Below are 22,306 nucleotides of genomic sequence, written 5' to 3'. Positions count from 1 at the left end.
TAAGCCCAATTCCAATTTTTCTTAGTCTCACAAACCTAAAGTACCACTACCCAAATGTGGTCTTGAATCAAAATCTCATCTGCAAAGCCTTAAAAATAAAAATCGATGAACTGTAAATAAAGAGAAAGTTATTTATTCCTCCTGTCTGTGTTAAATCATAGCTTTTGCTGTAAGGGCAGCAGTGACACAACTGAATTTACAGCATGGAAGGTCGTGTGCTTGGGTTGACACAGGGCTGAGATACAATTAGGGCTGATCTCTTTGTTTGAACAGAGCAAACCAACCTGTCTGATTAGGGCTGGGATAAACGATTATTTTTTTAACGATTAATCTAGCGATTCTTTTTTCGATGCATCGATTAATCTAACGATTCATTTTGTCAGTCCGATTCGACTTCGATTCGATTCGATTCTCGATTATCTCCCCATTAATTAACTAATAGCAAGTTATACATGTTGATTTACATATCTGAATGTAAACATTTCAATATATCTTTATTGCTCTTAAAATTTCAAAATAAAAAAAGACTATACAAGTGCAAAATAATGCATTCTTAGACAGAGGTAGCATTCAGTAAAGCATTTGCAGTGCATACTGTGCAGTTAAGTAACCGTATAAAAATCTCAAGTTCAAATTACTTTATTTTACATGCATTTATGAGCAAAACCTCTTCAGTGTGCCTTTTGATGGTCTGTGTAATTTTTATAACTAGATTTGTTTAATCCACATTGTTTTCGTGCTGTTCTAGTCCATTTAATGACAGATATAAACTTAAGATAGACTTATTATAGACTTAAGAAGCACATATATTATTAATTCTCTTTCTCTTAAGTTTGTTCAAATAGATTAGGACTCATTTACTGCTGGACAGAGAGTGAATGAAAGCGCAGTCTTCTGGCAACAGTGACATATTTCATTGCTTTCTGTTAAATTGCTCAAATGACTGTTTAAAACACACTTGGCATCACATTCATGATTTTATGGTAAAATGACACTTTTTCGCGTAAATCCACGAGCACTAAAACCATAAAAAAATCACTTTCACTTTAATTGAGCGTGAGCAGCACAGCAGAACCACGCAGAAACGATTGCAGCACTGTTGCTACAGAGCCGCCCAAGTATTTGCGGCTGGCTCCGACCTCCGTTTATATCCGTTTCGAGCCGCGAGCTCGCGCTGCTTATGCAGCGGGGTGCATGCTTGTTAACATGGGCGCTGAGAAAACCACGCGCCGCGCGGCCGCAGCCACTGCTCACCCTTGCTGTGTGAAACCGGCGTGGACTGAAGCAACTCGCGTTGCTACTACTGCGCCGCTTTTTTGGGTCTGACGAATCGACGCGCATATTTTGCGTCGACGTATTTTTTGCGTCGACGTCGTCGATTACGTCGACGCGTTGTCCCAGCCCTATGTCTGATAACTCTGCTCAACAACATCAGACCATCCATTTGCCATTTTTAAACCTATTATTCCTATTACCAACAAAAGCCCCAAACAGGTTAGGTACAACATTTTAAACACATGTCAGAGCCTTTATAAAGATGAGCAGAGCCCCTACAGAAGTTTGTGTTTGGGGTCTTGGGGGGGGTCAAAGGCAAACACAAGAGGAGAACTTTGCTAAACCCCGGGGACCCCATTGGCCAGTAACATCTAAGCGATGCCTTCCAAAATAGATCTTCACACCACTTTATGCCAGCTGACCTCAAAGTCATTCACACAGCAGTGCCACAGTCATGGGGGAACAAAAACACACCCACACTGCATCCATGCCCTTTCTGTAGAGCTAAATCACCTCAAAGATGACCTGAATGAAACCATCAGCCCTGTTGAAAGCCATCATGAACCAAGATTACATACGGAGACATGGGCCAGCCTGTTAACCTGTTCCTTACTTTTATATGGTTAGAGATTAACCACTCTGTATACCAGCTGAATAAAAAAATGTCCACTATTTGTCACACCAAATATTGAATGAAATAAAGTAATAATTATAGTTTAAGTTTCTTTTTTCTCGTGCAATGCTTTACTCGCAGTTTAAAAACGCATCTCTGTGGGTGCAGTGGCTGGCACATGTGCAAGAAGAAGGTTTGCATCACATATCACGTTTTCTGCTTTTGAAAGGAATCGTGGTTAATGATCAAATACACTGCCAGACACGAATCACGAGTGAAATCCACCCGACAGAAGCTCAGGCAACATCTACAGTCATCCAAAACAAGGGCAACTGACTGATAACAGCAGCAGATGTCTGATTTATTTCAATAATATTGTCTGATTCAGGTGCTTTACTTAGATTTACTTCAAGTGGTTTACTATAAATGCATTAACTGGGCACCTTTTCTGCAAATGAATATAAATCTGCAGTTTCTTACTAAGGCATAAGTGATTTGTTTGACATGGGGACAGACATTTATGTTTAGGGGAACATGAACTGAGATTTCAGAGACAAACAAGTGTCTTTTAACAGCAAAGAAATAGCCTTATAAATCCAATATTTCATATACATCATGCAGGACTCAACGCCAAGTGTTTTTTATACTTGCCCAGCCGGGCCAGTGGTTCAGGTTTTCACATGCGCCCTGACATAATTATCACTGGCTACACCAAAAAAAGAATAATTCAAAAGTCAAATATAATTGTATACATATACTTATCTTATTTATCATTTGTTAATACAATTGGCAACTTTAAATGTATACACTATTTGTGAAATTTCACAATACTCTCATCAAGCTCAATAATAGTTTCAGGTATATCAGGATTAACTGTGCAAAGTAATTAACTCATATAAAAGGAATCTTGTTTAAAAGGAAGATAACGAACAATTATGACTAAAACAGTGCTATTAATATATTATGTTGATATGTCTCTTGATGCGCTTAAAATTCTCTTCATTCATACGTCTCGCCATTAAATTCAGTGGACCTGACCAAGTGTTATCGGCAACCCTTTTGGACATCATGCACGCTATGTGCTGTCGGCTTTTCTCATGAGCTTTGAGGTTTTGTTTACGGTACTTGCTTTTTCTCTAATAACACTTTGGAAAAGGGAGTTGGGCCGATAAGCAGTAAGGGACATGTCTACTAACTGACAACGTTGCCTGGGTTGCGTATGTGAGGGGCGGGTCTATCAAAAGAAGGTCCAGATTCTATTGGGGTGGGGGGCTAGAGGATGGATAGCCGAACCGAACCGACGGGACCCGACGGGCCGGGCCGGGTTCGGACAGATATTTAGAAATTATATCCTGCAAGAAGGGATCCTCTCTCTACAAGCTCTCTTGCGTAAAGTAAAGCCCACAAACCCCCATGCGAGGAAAAGCATGCAATGTGCATGTTTAAACTATAATAATAATGGCATATAATTTTTTGTCTTTCAAAAACAGGTGTAAAAATCGAGAATTGAGTTGAATTGTGGCCTTAGAATCGAAAATGTCATCGAATCGAGGATTTGGAGAATCATGACACCCCTAGTATTAGAGGTAAAAAATTCTATAAATAATGTTCGGTTTCTCACACAACCGGTCGTTTCGTGTCTTAGGACATCGATGTGTCGTCACGAGCCGCCGGGTTTAATTTGGATTTGTCTGTGCATGTTTTTTTTTTCTCTATCGGATTTTTGTTTACATCCACTTGCATTATACAACTGACAGACTGAAACGGCTGGAGTTAAAAATCTACATATGTGTTCTACTGAGGAAACAAAGTCACCTACCTCTTGGATGGCCTAAGGGTAAGCTGATAAACATAAAAGTTTCATTTTAAGATGAACTATCGCCATCCACCTTCATGTGTGCGGAAATGTGTTTATGTTGCGGTGACAATGCGATTTTTAACTGTTTCGGGCTCGGGTCGGGCTCGGATATAAATATCTCAATGCCTGTCAGGTTACGGTCGGGTTCGGTTACTGCCCTTTCGGACGCGGACCTGGCTCGGACTGAAAAATGTGGCCCAATCCGGACTCTAGTGGGGGCATGTTTGTTAAGGTGATTTCAAAATGTCAACATTGGCTTTTAGAGATCATGGACCCTGCCTTTAATCAGACCCGGGACCGGGACCAGAAGTAATTAAACTAGGAGTGGCCCAGACTAATTTAAAATAGGGATGTTAACCGATGACCGTTTGACCGATGGTTGACCGTATCAACGTTAACCGGTCAAAGTTGTCGGTTGTCGGTTAAAAAAAGGGATCTGTAAATTAGGCTATTATAGACAGTGGACTAAACCCTACTACAGTTAGTCATCTCTTTCTTTCCAAGATCTTTTTGTGTGAAGTGAACAAATCCCTCACACTCAGTTTTTCATAACTGGTCTGTTTGTACTTTATAAACCAATAAAAAAACATTTGGTGCGAGGTCACTGCGTTTGGTTTCGCATGCTCACAAGGTTTGCGAAAAGTAAATGCTACAGGCTATTTTTTGATAAATTCCTTTATTCGAATAGTAAATAAAATACAGCAATAAAATAATTAAAATTAAAGTCTCTCCTGGTTGTGTTCCAAATTATTAACATTTATGTCTTTTAGGCTAACAGTAAAGTGCAGAGTAAGTTTTGTTTCTGTAAATCCTCAGCCATGATTTTTACCACTTTATTAAGTTTTGCTTTGTAGAAAGCATTTCTTTAAAGTGAATTTCGTTTTGTATAAATTGTATCTTAATTTTAATAAATGTTTCATCAACCAAATGCATGTATTCAATAAATAAAAAGCAAATATAGCAGAGTATGTAATTACCGGTCCGTGCATGAAGGCGCCGGCACGGCGCGTTCACTTGCATTGCATTGTTAATTAGAACGCACCTCATTATAAATAAATAAAACTCAGCGTAGGCCTATATGCCTCATACAAGCATTAAATATCTTTGCTGGATTTGTTCTAGAACAAAAACAGTGCGAGACCTGCTTTGGCCGGTGCTTTTACACATTCTGAAGGTGCCCGTTTAATCCATTGGTTTTATCGTGTTGCAGTCTATTAGGCAACATTCCGCATAAGATGGGTTTAGATTTGGAAATACATTACATCTATATTTCAGTGGTAACAGAAAAGGTGATGATGATCATCCTATGTCTTTATTATTACTACCCCAAACTAAAGCGCAGTCTCTTCTGAGCTGTCATTTTCTTAAATGAGCCGCGGCAATTTTCAAATGAGCTTCACAAACGCCTTTATTTTCAAGTTCAACGCGATCACCTAGTACCTAAACTATTTCGAAACTAAGCACGGCGCTGCGTTTGCGGGACTTATGTTTCGCGCTGTAGGGGATTTAAAAAGTGTTGTGAGGTCTGTGTGTGTGTGTGAGCCAGAGGCAGAGCGCAGAGAGATGCGAGTTGCGAAATTGCAGGCGCGGCTCGAAATGGCTGTTATTTAAATAGCATAGCATATTTTAAACTATTAGGCCTATCGGTTAACCGGTTTCAACCGGCTAATGAGGCTCGGTGGCCGGTCAAGAAATGTTTTCGTTTTCGCCATCCCTAATTTAAAACAGGTCCTGTATGGGTCCTGGGTCCTCCGTGAAGACCTTTACTTCCTGAATTTTACAGATAAGACAACGGGATGTAAAAAAAAAAAAAAAAAAAAAAAAACTGCCATAAATCTTGTATGATGTAAAAAAAAAACGTACTGCATTTTTTAGAATCTATACAGAATTGGCAAACAAAATATCCCGATACAAAAGTGTATCGATATTAACTTACATCCCTGTAGCAATTTGCAATCTGAAAAAATAAAAAGATCCCGCTATGTGTATGTAGTAGAGATGCATAACGATCAATCTATAGCAGAATAACAGTTTTTGTTTAAATCATATATGTGTGTAAACGGTGTATAATAATAATGTATATATAAATATGCACACATGCATGTATAATTTTAAGAAAAAATATATATATATTAAGTATTTTTATTTATATATAATATAAATTATACATAAAATATACAAATGCATATACACATGTAAACATTTCTTAAATATATACACATGCATGTGTGTGCATTTATCTACAAAGTTATAATACACATTTCACACGCATATGATGTAAACAAAAACTTTTATATAGATTATTCGCAATTAATCGTTATGCATCCCTAGTTTGTAGACAATATTAATACAGATTTCCAAACATTCTTTGCCATTGTTGTCATACAACAGACAGTAGAGACAAATTGAGTCAGTCTGGGCTTAGGCCTAAATGAAAATAGTAAAAGGTTGAACTGTGGCAAAATACTTATAGCCTACAAAACTTCAGACAATGTAAAATGTGAATCATTATAATAATAGTAGTAATGTATCCCGTTGGCTCTTTAAATATTAATATTTTAATAATGAGTCATTACTGCAAATACAACTAAACAAGAGACTCAGAACTAAGTTGCTAGGTTTCTAAACATGGCCGCTGGGTCTCTCATGATGAAATCACATGAGTAGAAGTGCAGTGGATAAACACATACAAGTGTTTTCCTGACACAAAAGCTCAGGGTGGGAGGAAACGGTGTAGGAAACCGAGCTACAAAAGTGGGAAGTTCAGCTTTGGAATATAAGGAAATTATAAACCATACAGTGCAGGCAGGTGATTTAAACTACTTCCTCATTCCTAAATAACAACAGAACAATGTGTGATGTTGAAATTAGATCCTTCAAAGCCTCTTAAATAAAAATAAAAAAACACTTCAACTAGGCTCTAAAAAGGTTTGCAGATGCATGATGATTTTGCCTCGGTACAAAGACGGTAAATAAAGGCTTTCTGGGGAAAAAGGCACGAGCAACTGGATAAAAAAACCCAGAGACAACTACTGCGAAAGTCTATAGAAAAATCAAATAAGGGACTACACCGCATACTCGCATCACATGAGTGAATCAACTAGCTAGTTACTCAGTTACTGCATTGCAATTCACCCCAAGCAGTATGTTTATTGCAAGGGCAGTCCTCCCAAGTCCTGTGGTGGTTCAGGATAACTGGAATTCTCCAGGGACAAAATTATCTGGAAATTAAACAGCAATCGTTGTGCTGGCTCATTAGCTCTTTAAACATTAGGTTATTACCACAAACAACCAGTAAGAGCTGGACCGAGAACTGATAAACTGCATAAACAATGCAATTCCAAGCTCTTTTTCTCAAGAAGAAAGGATTAAATAATGAACACAACGTAGAAAACTGATCCCAAAATAGGTAAACGTTATAACTTTCAATTACATTAATAATTTTAATGTAGCATGCAAACATTTGATCTAAACTCAAAAAAGAAAAGAATGTGTCCGAGACTGTGGACAATAAGCCTTCACAATATCAATAAAAAACATAATATTTTTAATTTTCTAAGCATCATAGATGTTTCTGTCCATGTGTTGAATTCCTAGGAAACACACAAACTGATAATGTACCTTAATGATAATGCACCGTAAGCCGCTTTGGTAAAGGCATAAAGGTAATGCAAATATCACAAAGGACACAAACACCAGCTGTCAAACACAACGTTGTTTAATGTCTTAGCAGCTTTGTTGTTTCACAGATTGTGCTTACTCAGACATAAGCAATGCACACTACACCTTGACCGGTGGACAACACAAAGGAGATTCCCTGCCGGGCATGGAGACACACCTCAAAACCTTTGCCCTAGACAAAAGCAAAGAACGTGCTGTTATGTTTTTGCTGGCTCAGAAACGTGCATGTGACATTATGTGGCCAAAAGCACAATGACGCGAGGTTCTAGGTTACCTTGCTTTACACGAGTTGCTGTAAAGCAACTGATATGTATGTTTGCTGGACCTCAGATGGATTTTATGGCTACAGTTGTTATGTAGCTGCCTAGTAGTGACCCTGGAGGACTCTGGGATCGAATGTCGTTTGGATCACGAGAGCCTTTCAGGTAACCACTGCTGTTTATGCTCACTCACTCTTTTCCGGGAGGGTAACAGGTAACAGAAGCCATGTTCAAAGCCGTGGCTTTAGTTCAAAATGGTCTGACCACAAAGTAAAATGACTCAAACCTTTGAGTGGAGCAACAATGCAGGCCACAGGAGATGAGCTTTGTGTTTGGGAAGCAGTTCAAAGACGCTGACAATGCAACCAAATAGCATTCACACACTACAACATTGAAAAACCGTAAATGTCCACTTACCGTGTCTCCAAGGGTCCTTCGGCTCAACCGCACCCGAGACGATGTCTGCGTCAGACGGAAAGGTCACCTTTTTGGAGCCGTGCTTGACCCCCGCTTGCTCCACCGGAGTGGAAGCAGGGGAGATGGCCTCCACGCATGGACTTATCAAAGGTACATCATCAGTACTTTCCTCTACAGGTGCCTGTGAATGCAGTTCGATGACAGTGTCTGAAATGATGACGTTATCGCAAATAGAGGCACTTCCATCGCTTAGATGTTTCTGGGCTGTTGGCTCCAACTCCAAAACTCCATTTTCATCCAGACTTAAATCCACACCCATATCCATCTCACCATCATCACCTCCTCCATCTCCGAGCGAGATTTCAGTCACTGGTGATTCCTCAAACTCCTCAATGCTTGTACCTTTTTGCAATTCACCACTGGAACCGTTAACAGGGTCAACTGTAATTGCAGCCGATGCAATGGATCCATTGTTTTTACTGTGCAATGTTTTGATGTCCGCGGAAAGGTCAATAACCTCATCCTTGGAATGGACGTCTTTTAATCTCGCTAAAACAGCCGAGTCAGCAGCCTCTATGGCAGCACCCCGCTCCCCCTGGTCTCCATCCGTCAGAATGTGACCATCACAGGGAATGACTTCGTCGGCGGGGTGTAAAGTAGTGTTGTCATCGACGTTTGGTTTTGTCATGGCATTGCACAAATCTACAGCTTGATCCTCGCAATTCATTTTCTCATGTCCAAAGAGTCTGAACACGGCACTGCCTGTCACGCGTTAAAGACGACACAAGTCACCTAAAACATAGTTTAAACCTCTCCAGCTGCAGCAGAAACAGGTCTAGATCTCCCCAACAAGTGCATTAGCTATTAAACCTTCACATGACAGCAAAAAAACACAACTATGAAAGGGATACCCGCATCTATTTCCTAAAAAACAAGTCAATACACTTTACTTAATTGTGCATTCACAACTTCATTGATACAATTGCTGTAGTGTTGTGGTACATCATTTTATTAACCTAGCCAAGTAAATACCTTTTTAAGTGCATATGCTAAATCCTGTGCTCAGATCAGGTTGTAGGAACGTACAATATCAGAGTTAAAGTCAAAATCTATCATTGTCAGCCACATTAAAAGAAAATATCTCACGTGGACATCACGGGTGATACGATCACAGACCGCCTATCAGTAAACATTGTGTCTTTAGGGCCTGTCCTGCATCTCAACAACTGTTTCTGTCTTCTTATCAAGATCAATAACAAGAATAAAGCGCATTCACATTAAAGACATCAGACTATAAATCAGGTTGGTCTGTGATATCAAGGTCTTTTAAAGCTGGCCTGCTCTCGTGCGCCAAGATATTTGCGTTTAATAAAACACACTCTTATAAGACAACGGCTTAAATTGCAATATACTGTTTATAGATCCAGTCGTGTCTTTAACGTGTCAGGTCGATGAATCCGTCTATTTCACTTTCTGTGTCGCGGCGCTTGGCTCAAATAAAAACAGGCGTCACACTCCGGAGACCGTCTTCATCTTCAAAACTCGAAACAAACGGCCTTGTAGGCATCATACAAACACAATTTTTCTTCCGCCTCGAATGACTGATGTTGAATGGACCATAAAAACGCAAAGACAGCAGATAATAAGGGGAAATATTGGCTCCGGTGCAGCTTCAGTCCGGAGCGACTGTGTTTGTCTGTTGACTGCTCTGAGATACGTCATCAACCGAGCTTGGAAATGCGCATGAGATTTAGCTGCAGCACATTCACCGCTTCAATTTACCTGGGGTTTTAATAAATAATGAGTTAATGTGTGCAAAATGGCAAAATCTTTTGGTGTGTTATTTTTGGTATTTTTTTCGAAGCATTAACTCTGTTATTGATCTCGATCGTTACCTATACTAAATTGCTAGTATTTTCACGAATCAGCGTGGCAATGACATTTGAACTTTGCCAAACAGCTGTCACGTTGGATGGTTTACGACACGGGTTACATATAGGAAAATAAATAGATACAATAAAATACCGAATTACAAACAGTCACATTAATTTAATGTTTAAAAATGAGTGAAATTATAGTGCGGCCTGCTTTATTTATAATTCGAAACAATTTTGGAAATACACATATTATTATAACTCTTGCATGAACATTCCCCAGATGTTCGTTATCCGGCCACATTTAATGATATTTGCTTGTCTCCCATTAATCTTCATTCATGTTTATTTTGCAGCGGTTATTTAGCCTGTAAATGACGATATAAGGGACGAGAGGCACAATAAGTTAAAAAGGGTGTAACAGTTACGCTACCTGGATCTAAATTACTCAGGCCAAGTGAATTTGGTGTCAACGCGACATCTTTATGCCAGTGACTGCAAACAGGCAAGTACTGATATTTTTATGTATCTTCCCTACAAAATGTGTAAAATAATGCATACTTTCCCTACTGAAAAATCCAGCAAAGACCAGCATAAGCTGGTAGCTGGTTTAAGGTGGCAGTAGCTGGTCTAAGTTGGTCCTCCAATACTGGTCAAGCTGGTGGGTCAGCTGGTCTTCCAGCCTGACCAGCTAGACCAGCTTAAAAGTGACCAAAACACAGCTAGACCAGCTTAAAAAGTGACCAAAACACAGCTAGACCAGCTTGCTACACCAACAATGCCAGCTAAAACCAAACTGGGAGACCAGCTAAAACCAGCTCACCAGCTTATGCTGGTCTTAGCTGGATTTTTCAGTAGAGTTCATAATGTTCATAATTTCCGTATTCCAGGAAATTCATTGCCCTAATAAAGGAAAAATGGTGATCAGAACAAAGACTTTTGCTAAAGTTTTGTTAAGAGTTTGAAACGACGTAAGGATTCCCTGCTGGAAAAACCAGCAAAACCAGCATATGGTGTGTTTTGGTGCTGCTGGTATGCTGGTGACCACCAGCTAAACCAGCATAGACCAACATAATTCCCATGCTGGTTTGATGCTGTTTTTTTCAGCAGGGTGCACATTTTTGTCTAATATGCGCTAAAGCAGAGGTGGCAAAACTGGGGCACACTGGCCAAATGTGGCCCGCAAAGCAGTTTATAATAAATAAAAAGTCTGTAGTACAGTAGTAATTAAGTGTTAATTTGGGATAAATAAAGCTACATTTGCCGTTTATAGTATGTGGCCCTTCGCCTTTATTTCAAAATCTAGAGTAAGAAAAGTTTGCCCACCTTGCACTAAAGGAATTGTGTAAGATATCTGTTTAAACTATTTATAAATTGTAGCACTACATTGTAAATCATAGAAGCTAGGGTCATACGTACATACTCCCAGATAAACAATTATTATATTTGTTTTAGTAAATAGAGGGGCTTGTTAAAGGTCCCGTTCATTCTGTGTTTTTGATGCTTTGATTGCAGGGCGCTAATTCAAAATAAGTGTTCGGAGTGTCGTGTGTGGTTCCTTGTTTCAAAATATGTGTTTTGCGCGTCTAGAGATCCCGTGTGCCTCACATGTTTTGTGTTTTGACATCATCCACCGGGAAGTAGAGGGCTGTAGTCCAAAGCAGCCGTGGGCTGTAGTCCAAAGCAGCCGTTCGCTGTAGGCTTTGAAAGGGGAATTCTGTTAAAGAAAATATATCGATCTTTGAGCTTTATCATTACACAGGTATAATTTATGCTTTAACAGCAACATTACACAATAACTAAAGTTTGAAAATGGGATCAGGAAGAGCATGACCTTTAAAACTGTAACATATTCAGCTCACCACTAGAGGTCATTATTACATCATTCCAAATCTAAATTATAATCTCCACACTTTACACTTTATTATATTTTATAATAAATTGTATTATCATGAATGCTTCATTTAATAAAAAAAAGGAAATGACAGTGTTTGCTACAAAAACTAGGCTTGTTGACCTAGGCTATTCCCAAATGCCTCAAACTGACTTGTTGCTTTCTTACTGCTTACATTACTTCACCAGTAGATGGCATTGTCTAGTAACATTCGTAAGGGTTGTAAACAGGGCTTTAGTTTTCTTTTTCAATAATTGCATTTTCGTTTAAGGTTTTCTTCTGGTCTGTTTCCAGTGCACACATAGACAGACCTCAGTGGTCAACTAAAAGATAGCCTGGACCACATTTTCGATGTTTTTAAAACCTCAGAGGCCTCATAGGAAACCTCTGAGTATCTGATAAATCATGTTTAGATCATTATGAACCATTAAAACAAGCCTCAACAACCTTAGCCCATCATATAATTCTAAAATCACAAACAATTTCACAGAATTTTTTTTTTTCATTATTTAAGAGTGCCTGATTTGGACCTTTCACCTGTGCAGTAGACAGAAACAATTACCAGAACACTTTTTGCATTCTTGAATTCTAACTGTAATGCAGTTAGCAGCGATTTAATTTAGTGTCGGACTCGCAAGAGCGAGCGCAGACAGGAACCAGAGACCTCCCACAGGTGGCTGAAAGTAAATATTTTAACATCAAATTGGAGGCACTCGCTTAGCTTGTTTTTCTAAGTCATTTCTAGGCTCTCTCTGTTTCCTGCGCAATTATTAATGGCTAGTTGTGCCGCCGCCAGTCTCTCCTCATTGGCCGGGTTCAAGAAAACCATCCACCTTTCCTTTACCCAACCGTGAAAAGAAACTGAGACCGAATGTAGGAAAATAAAAGACTGATTTAAAGCGGTATGTTCAGGCTGATGTGGCATGACCGCGTTTTGTTTTATCGGTAGACGGCCGAACTATGACTGAGTGCCGTTGTACTGTCAGGTGCGGATATGCCTTATTTGGCTCCACGGGAAACCGCAGATCTGTTTGAACTTCCTGTAAGGTTGCCATGGCTGCACTCCTTAAAACCTGCATTAGGTCTAGCTCAGCATTTGATTTATTTTGCACATTGCGCAAATTGAAAACGTATCCAACAATGATCCTTGTCATATGGGATGTTGCCTTTTTTGTCAGGACATTACTCATGTCATCTTCTCGAGAGATCTATTTAACTGACACATGTTTTTGGATTTATGGGATTTGTCTGCTGTGTAGCATAAGAAAGCGCTAGGTCTTGTGGAGGTCTTTGACTTAAAGATGCAAGGTTCAGATGTGCTGTGAAACATCCCCAGTTCAAATTTCGAAAGGATTAATATATGCCAGGAGTATTGGGAAAATGCTGAAGTGTGTTTATCCCATTCATCTTCATGTGAATGAAAACAGGACATCATGGGAGATAGGAATGTTTATGTTGGCCTTCTTGTGAAGAGCGCTGTAGGTTTCAGGGCGTGGTCTTCAATTATTGGCCCCTACCACCCACCTGTTACTGTAGTTCAACAATCAGGTGTGGATGTGCGCGGGAGGCAGGTGCATGGGAGCGGGAGCGGTTTTACTCCACACGTTGACTTCAGCACTTTACTGTCAGGGGGGCTCACATCTGCCCCAGGCAACTGTAAATCCACAAATGTGGTGAGTTGGAGGATTTTACTGTTACTCTATCTCAGGTCGTTTTTTTTTCTCCCCTATACTTTGCTTTATGGAGATGTCAGGCATAAGCTGGGGGAGAAATCCTCGGCTTCCAGGGAAAAAATCATCTTCTAAATAAATCAAATCCAGGAGTTTTATGTTTTTCACACATTTTAAGAGTGAAAATGGGCCTTCGGTCAATGTAGCACTGAGGATTGTCTCTGATCGCTTTCTAGATCTTGACCCACGTGTAATTCATGAACCTTTTTAAAAGCAATTTTTGCTTTTGGTTTAAGGTGTTGCACTTATGATCTACATTTAGGAAAAATAAGAGCTGTTTAAGATTTGGCTTAACCACATAGCTTCTAACAATTAATTACCTATTAACTGATGTTAACTACATTTATATTTATGTAGACGCTTTTATTTAAACCACAATATCTTTATATAAATCATATGTGATATACTTACTAATAAGGCAAAAGCATCTGCTCATCTGCTTTTACGAAAAATTATTTATGCGTAAGAAAATATACAAAAAACACAAAAAACAATTCACATGCGTAAAATACAATTATATTCACATAAAATACGTTTCACAGATGTACAACTATGCACAATAATTTTGAAAGTTTAAAAAGTATAAGTTTATCATGGGATGTAAATATGTAAATCTCGTGTGGATCGCCTCTAAAGTGTGTGTGTGTGTGTGTGTGTGTGTGTGTGTGTGTGTGTTTGTTTGTTTTGAGACTCCCCCTCCCACCTTGGTAGTCGTACTCTTTAGCCAATCAGATTAACGTTTACCATTCAGTCAATCATAAGCCCATGAGAGAGCACGACTTACGGAAGACTAAGTTTGGCTTAAAGGCGGTCTAAGCGAATCTGTGTGGCGTCACTTCTTGATGACGTTTGAAGTGTTGTCAAACAAAACAGAGCGTAGCTAACTCCTCCCCTCCCTTCTGTGCTTTCGGAAAGAGTCATGAACGCCCAGCCCCCACTCCCAAATCCTTCCTGTCGTTTATTGACTGGAACACTTTGTTATGTTCCCTGGTGGTAGGTTTGACCACTTTGTTTTTATTGCAGTTTGTGGAGCCTGCGCTGTCTACAAAGACCGCGGTTTTTCACTGTGTGTTCAGGGGACAGGCAGATACCAGATAGTGAGAAGATGTTTACTGTATGAAACAAAAATTGTTTTGTGGTCTAAAACGCGTGAATTCGCCTAGAGCACCTTTAAGTAGCAAGGTATACATCATTACGTGTGGTCGCTGGTAATTGAACCCACAACTTTTATGCAGCTAATGCATTGTTATTGTATTTGCAATACAAAAACTTGCTGTGTGCACAACACTAGCAACTTTGTCGCTTTCAGTAGAGTTGTCAGGAGGCGTTCCTACTTTTGGTTGTCCTAGTAACAATTATAAATAAATAAGTAACCGTCCTCTTAGTAAATGACGAAAGATGGATGACGTGAACTTCACTGCTTCACTCCTAGTAAACAAATTTTTTGCATAAAGTTGAACTTTTCTCAAGTTTGTCACGTCGCCAGAAGTCGTCAAGCTTTCTGAAATGAATGAAATTGTGTTGCTCTGCCATTAGGCTTGTTTGAGATTAGCAAAATCTCGCAGAACCGATCACCGGTGAGCAGCGCGAGATGCATGCCAGTTAGAATTGAGTCTGAGAGCGGTCTGCCTTGCTTTGATGTCATGCTGAGGTATGTCTCATTCATTTAAATGGAAACCCGGGCGACCTCCGGCCGCACAAGCAAAAGTGACCATTGGAGACCGTATGGACGTGTCCAGCAATACGAGAAAGTTAAGAAAAATGTAACTTTATGCAAATGTCTAGCGAATTTCAGGAGCGACTACCAATGAGAACGAAGCAGTGGAGTTCACGTCATCCTTCGCTCGTCAGTTACTGCCGTGGATGGTACTCATTTGTTTATGACAAGCAGATTTAGAAATGCCTCATTGAAAGAGAAGGGCGACACACAGCGATAACATCGCTGGCTGTTCTGAATGCGGCTTTAACCCTCCAGTCACATTAGCTACAGGAGACAGAGCGACAGGCTACCATTCATTTTCAATGGAAGTGGCCGTTTGTCAGCGACAAGCGGCGAGCAAGGTGGGGCCAAAATAGACAAGAAGGCTATTTTATGCAAATGCTGAGCGATGCGACAAAGCGACTGCCAATCGGAGTGAAGGGGCAGCGTGACGTAGGTCTGTGGCCAAGTCGAAGAAAATAATTCAAGATGGCGGAAAATGCGTATTTCTGTATCACATATTTTGTTACTTTTATTGAGAAATAAATACTTTTAAATCCACAAACATCGTTCTTGTAACTTAACAATACCTCTAAAGTAACTTTTCATATCGCTTTTAGATACTAGCCAAGGACCCCCCAAAAAGCGAGTGCGTGGTGCTCGGTGTCGCTCACTTTTTTAGCTAATGTGACTGTAGGGTAAGGATCAGGTATAGGCACCATGTGATCCGGGGCTCGAAATGACAGAGCACCAATGGAAAAATGCCAGATATGCTCACTTTATTTGAATGAAAATGCTTTTGAAATGCGGGAGCCTCTTTGATTGGTGGATCTCGTGATTTGTCTACAATGCATTGATGAATAAGCTGAATAAGGGGAGCTTCACATTTCCCATCTACAACAATGAGGAAAACGTGATTTCCTCCTTCTTTCCAAAGCACTTGGGTGCTCCTGTAGTGTATGCGTTTGCTGAGCATCAGCGTTGCCTAATGTTGTGCTGAGCACCCACCATCAGAAAAAGAAATTGGCACCAATGGGTTCAGGAATTTGTTCAGTTAAATAAGCAAGCAACACTGCAAAAAAAAAAAAAAATACTTTCTTACTTAGTATTTTTGTCTTGTTTTCAGTACAAATACTTAACATTTCTTAAATTAAGATGCATTTTTTTGATGACCAAAATGACCTAAGAAAATAAGTCTAGTTTTAAGACAAAAAATATAAAAACAAAAAAATTGTACTGTAAGAAAAAAAAGAATCTTGAACCTTTTCTTGAACACTTAATTTTTTTTTTTTTGCTTGTTTTAAGCAAAAATGTACTTATATTGTATTTGTTTTTGTCAAAAAATTTGACTTATTTTCTTATCAAGCTTATCAAAGAAAATACATCTTGATTTAACATTTTTTTGGAATTTGTACTGAAAACAAGATAAACATAAGAAAGTCGTTTTTTGAAGTGAACTGCACATAAATTAAATACATAAATAGACTTATCTTAAAAATATGTATCTTTAAAAATAAAGTGGCGTTTGTGTATTTGTTAAGTAGTTTAAATAGCTCAATTTGCGTTTATAAGTTTGAAAGCAATAATTTTTAGTATAACTAGCAAAAACATAATAACTAATAGAGTTGATGTAAAGCACATTGGTCAACTTGTTGTTGTAATAGTGCTATATAAATAAAATTGACATTGATATAATACGCAATACTATTATACTTAGCATGCAATATTTTAAAATTTACCTTTTTCAATTTTCAATTGATGTGAACTTCTAAAAATACCCTGATGATAGAGGATAAATTAGGAAAAATTGCTTCAGACTAGCTTTAAGTGGCTCTTGTCCTTTTTTGTGAAGATGAATGGCTGCTTTACGTACTTCTGTCACTGTATTTGTGCTATTCTGTAATTGAGTGCAGTGCACATTAAAACCCTCTCACCAGAGAAGGAGAGAGAGAGAGAGAGAGAGAGAGAGAGAGAGAGAGAGAGAGAGAGAGAGAGAGCCTCACTCAAAGACACTTCTTATAAACAAGCAAACATTTCAGATCTTGTGTGTAATGAATACCAAGACACGTGTATATATACAGCACAGATGGTACATATTTAGACAACCGTCTAAATATGTCAAAATATTCATAAACTTCGTAAAATTCATGTGGGTCATTTAAAATACCCACAATGCAGCTTCAAGACGTATACAGCACGGATACAGCATGCTCACGGATGCTGTATTAATCAAATCAGTCATCGGACACACACACACCCTGAAATACAAACACCAGTCCTACATGCTTCCTGTTACTTTCACCATCACTTGCACCTTCTGGATGAATGTCTGTTGACGTTTATTAATGAGGCAGAGGATTCAGATAGCATACAGGCGTTAAACTTTTACCCTCATCTTTCCTTCTCTCTGCGATTCTTTCTCCTCTCCTCTTAATTATTTGTTGGACCCAGAACCGAACGGGGGTGAATGCAGGAGGGACGGCCTCGTCCGCAGGCCCGTCTCTGATAACTTCCACATGTTTGTAAGGTTTTCGAATCAAAAATGCACCTCTCCTCCTCAAACCCTGAAGAAACCAGCAGAGGAGATATAAAAGCCATGCTCCTATTTGATCTGTGACCGAGCACCTGCGAGCAAGGACTGCAAACCAGTCAGACCCATTTCTCTTCCTCTGCCACGTCATTAGAGAATAAACGGCTTGATTTCCTTTCACGAGACCATCTGCGCGTCCAGTTGTTGAACTCTACCTGTGCTGTTCGACCTTATTTCCTTTCTGACATAAGATTAAATGGTATGTATCGCTTCCCCTGACCCAGTTCTTTGGCATGCTGCACACAATTACAGTATGGCAGTGCAAGCACTTATATATTAGCTATGCAAGTATAATTGTTATACGGTAATACTTATTTTTGCAGTAACTAAGGTTACAGGTCAACTGCTGTCATGGCAGTATGATAGTTTAAAGACGACTGAACTCAACTGTTGACATATTTATAGATAGATATCTGAATAACACCTGGTTTATTGGCACAGACATGTAAAGAAAACTAACATTAAAGTCAGCATGCAATGGGCCTGTTGGCTTTGTTTTTTTTTGCATTTTTTTGTTTCTGTGATGTGACGTATTTTTCTTGATTCATTCTAAAAATATACCTTTACCGAATGCTTAACAGGGTTATCCGAAGCATACCCATCTGCTTTCACATGCTTGCATGAAGTACATCTCCGGTCTCTTTCTAATTTTCTCTTTTATATAGACACCTGCGGTTCTCTATGTGTCAAAAGGTTTTGCCCTTGACTCTCGTCTCACCCCGACGCACCCCTAGTCTCCTTTCCACGCTTTTTTAAAATATTCATTTCCGTCCTGAGTACGTTTGGTAGAGTTTCCTGCAGCGGCCTCGCTGGCTTCCCTGGGAAAGATCTGTAGGAAGCAGAATGGATGGAGTTGCTGTGTGTCCCGGCATCCGAGCGCATCCAGAGGGTCGTTTAAAAACCCGAAACGGGGCGGGTGTCTGCAGCAGGCCATTAGTTTGCGCTCACCATCAGAACGTTCTCATTACCGACATCATTCTTTTTCTTGAGTCCAGTAGCTGTGCTTGTTCAGGACCTTGTCCATGGGATCTGCTCTTTGCTTTGACATCTGGGGTTACATGAGAGATCCTGAAGGGAGGTTCAGTTTGCTCTGTAAACCTCTTTCTTACACTGGTAGTATGTTAGATGTGTCATCCATTTGGTCATTTCGTCAGAAATGGACTGTACCAAAGTTTGCGCTGGGGTTGCTTTTATGTGACAGCATGGCGTAACCAAAAACCTACGCAAATGCGATCAGAGCGGTCAGACTAAAATGGATTTCCGGAAATGCGACTTCAAACCACCTCTGTACTTAACCTGAAACGTATTAGAAAAAAGGGTTTCATGCGGTTTTTGGCCATTCACACTTTCTACAAATAAATGGATTCCAATCGGATATGCACCAAAATCGTATTTGGACTGACAGTTTGAACAGGTCTAATAGACGTGCCAAAAGAGCCCAAACATCTAGGCTAGAACCATTTTAAATTTGAGCCTGTCAATGAAAATTTTGACTAGAAGTTAATTACTCATAACCGGAATATATTGGGTCTAAAGTTAACATAGACTGTACCCTTTCTGTCAATGGGGTGGTACCCTATGGTCCTGTTTTGTACCTTTACAGGTATACTAGAAATAATACAATGTTGTACCTTTTTGGGTACATTACATTAATGGCCTATTGCCTACCTTTAGAGTTTACAGTTACAAAAAAAGTTACAAAATTGTTCCTTAAGGTACAAAATGGGTCCTCAGGCTATTATTTGGAAATCTGCTTTACTTATTTTGATTATTGTTATAGAAATGTAACTTTTTGGATTTTGCTCTGAAAAGTAAGCAGGACAGATTCACCTGTTGACTTTATCACAGACACTATCAAATGTTTCTGCAGCCATGGCAACAACAACTAAAGCGATTCGAGATGATGACAGATATTTGACCGTATCTGAGGCTTGCACACATAGCTGCACTTTCCCATCTTGTTCCAGGTCTGCACATGTGCTGGTTAACAAAGGTCAGACTTACTAGACGTCTTGGTTGCAATTATAAAGCTACAGTTTATGAATCAGAGGGCACTCCTGTCCAAATAAAACGCGAAACGGACCCAACGATAAACGACTCTACCAATGAGAAGGTTCGAAAATAATTCAGTCCATAAGAGAGGACAGGACCCGGTCGTTCTGTTTGTTTGTAGTGGGGAAATAATGCGCACGGCAGCATAATTGCCATGGATCTTCTCAAAGGTGGTCCGGTGCGGTTCGAGAGATTTGTGAGTACGAAGAGATGTTTGCCAAACCTCTACGTTTATCACAGCCATTTCTGTGTAGTGGGTTTCAAAGTACAGACCTCACGTCCCTGCGTGTCAGTTTTACAATAACACTGAGAGCGACCCGAGTCTGATGATAGCGTGAGAACTGAGGGTGTGTGAGAGATAGAAAGGATACGTGTTGTTGTGAGTGTGTTTGTGTGTGGGATGGTGAATTGGGCTGGGCCAGAATAGGAAGTATAATAATGACTTAGCAGTATAATGACTTAGCACGACCTTTTCAAGTAAGGTAATAATAGACCATTTCATTATGGGGACAAATTCTAGGGTTTGTCCCCATTTACATGTTTGTGTTCCACAGAAGGTCATTAAAAGGAAATACATGAAGTTAAATAGATTTTACATTTTCAGAATTTACATTTAATATTTAGTCTTTCTGGTAGAGCGAGGTATGGAAATATATTCTTTCTCTTTTATATGTTTTGTTTTTACCCCGCTGTTAAATTTGATACATTGGCAAAATTTCCCCCTCATGTGATACAAAACACATCCACCTTGTAAAATTAAAACTCTGTAACAACCTTTTATGATAGACGCCGCTGACCTGCTCCAATGTCAGCACAGTTAAACCATCTGATACTTATTGCTTTTTATTTTGAACCAATGCCACATTGCAACCAAGGGAGGCTCTTTATAAAATTCATTTAGAGCATGGCTAATCCATTATAGTACTGAAATTTCACTTGATACTTTTTTAACAGCTTTGATTTGAGAAAGTATTTAAAGAACAGTCCCTCAGACCCTTTTAAATACAGTCTTAAAAGGTCATGAAGCCCCACAACAAATTTTTGAGATGTTAACAGTTATATACGTGTTGCACATCACTTAAAACCATAATAGCTGTCACAAAATGTTTGCGCTTTTTTGGGCCATTTCGTTCTTCCTGTTTGAAAAGTTAAAGCGACGCACTCTTTTTTCCAGCCACGTCAGCACCGAGTTGAAAATATACAAGCTTTCAGGATGGTGTGTCCGCAACGCAGGTCATGTGACAAGAACCAAACAATCAGCTTTACTCTTTACATATCATTATTTTGTCATTCCTTAGTAACTTAAGATATGGGAACAGTTGATCATAGCTGTACATGGATATTAGTTTGACACACATTGAAGAAACAATGCATGGAGACTAGGGCTGGGCAAAAAAATCGATTTTTCGATTAATCGATTTTTAAAACGTGGTCGATTAAAAATCGATTCTCAAAGAGCAGAATCGGTTTTTTTCATATTTATTTCCGCAAACATTGAACCAAACATTTCCGCAAACATTGAAGGAATGGAAGCATTTTAGACTTTGCAAGCAAGACGTGTTGTGGCTTTTAATTTCTTTTTATTAATTACCCACTTGTAAACTGCTGTTCACAGTTCTTTTTTATTAATATAGTATGTGTATTAAATCTATATTCACTAAGTTGAATCGAGAATCGAGTATAAAAACCTACCTGAGAACCAGAATTGAAAATTTAATCAAGAATCGGAATCGAATCGATTTGATAGCTTGTGAATCGAAATCGAATCGATCTGGAACATCTGAATCGATACCCAGCACTAATGGAGACACATTAACAAATCTATGGGGAGTGTGGCTCAATGTTGCTTAGCAACAGTAGATGTTACCAGAGCGCAACCGCCCTAGCGCGTTGGAAAGAAGGAGTAAAGTGGTGTAGACTTGAAATGTGAATTGCCCTTACAACTCCCTTTGTTCAACGGTCTTGAACAGCATCATCAAACTGTGGTCATTGTTTTTGTTGGACCCAACATATTTTTGTTCAAACTATGCTTATAAAAAATTTGTACTAAACGCCTAACCCTAGGTAGTAAACTTTGGTTCATAAGTTGGTCCATGCAGTGATATGGACAGAAATTGTTTCTTACCTTCGATGTCTCAGGTTGTTGAGGAGCAATGTGCTATTTTGTTCCTACATGGTCAGAGTTATAATTTTAGCCCAAAAACATCCCATTCATGGAGGACCTCAAACCATATTTAGTAACCTGAACTAGAGACCTGGTGTGGGCTCATTGACTTGGGGCAATAAGCAGCCCCCAAGAAACCACCTGAAACAGAAACCACGCAAATAGCACAGTGGTTCCCAAGGCAGCGGGCCCCCTTGAG

At 39.3% G+C, this 22,306-nt stretch overlaps 1 protein-coding gene across 1 annotated transcript in view; it reads right to left on the bottom strand.

Annotated features, from left to right (window-relative positions):
* Nucleotides 1–9,818, bottom strand: part of ppp1r37 (protein phosphatase 1, regulatory subunit 37) — a 54,617-nt gene extending 44,799 nt beyond the window's left edge. The window contains exon 1 of the mRNA XM_065282927.2: nt 8,105–9,818. Coding sequence (XP_065138999.1) covers nt 8,105–8,831 — 727 coding nt within the window. The 5' untranslated portion in view covers nt 8,832–9,818. The remainder of the gene's footprint in view (nt 1–8,104) is intronic.
* Nucleotides 9,819–22,306: the final 12,488 nt, after the last annotated feature.

Source organism: Paramisgurnus dabryanus, chromosome 9, assembly GCF_030506205.2.
Source record: "Paramisgurnus dabryanus chromosome 9, PD_genome_1.1, whole genome shotgun sequence".
Taxonomy (NCBI): Eukaryota; Metazoa; Chordata; class Actinopteri; order Cypriniformes; family Cobitidae; genus Paramisgurnus; species Paramisgurnus dabryanus.
Note: the sequence above shows the minus strand (reverse complement) of the source record. Positions and strands in the feature narration are given on the sequence as shown.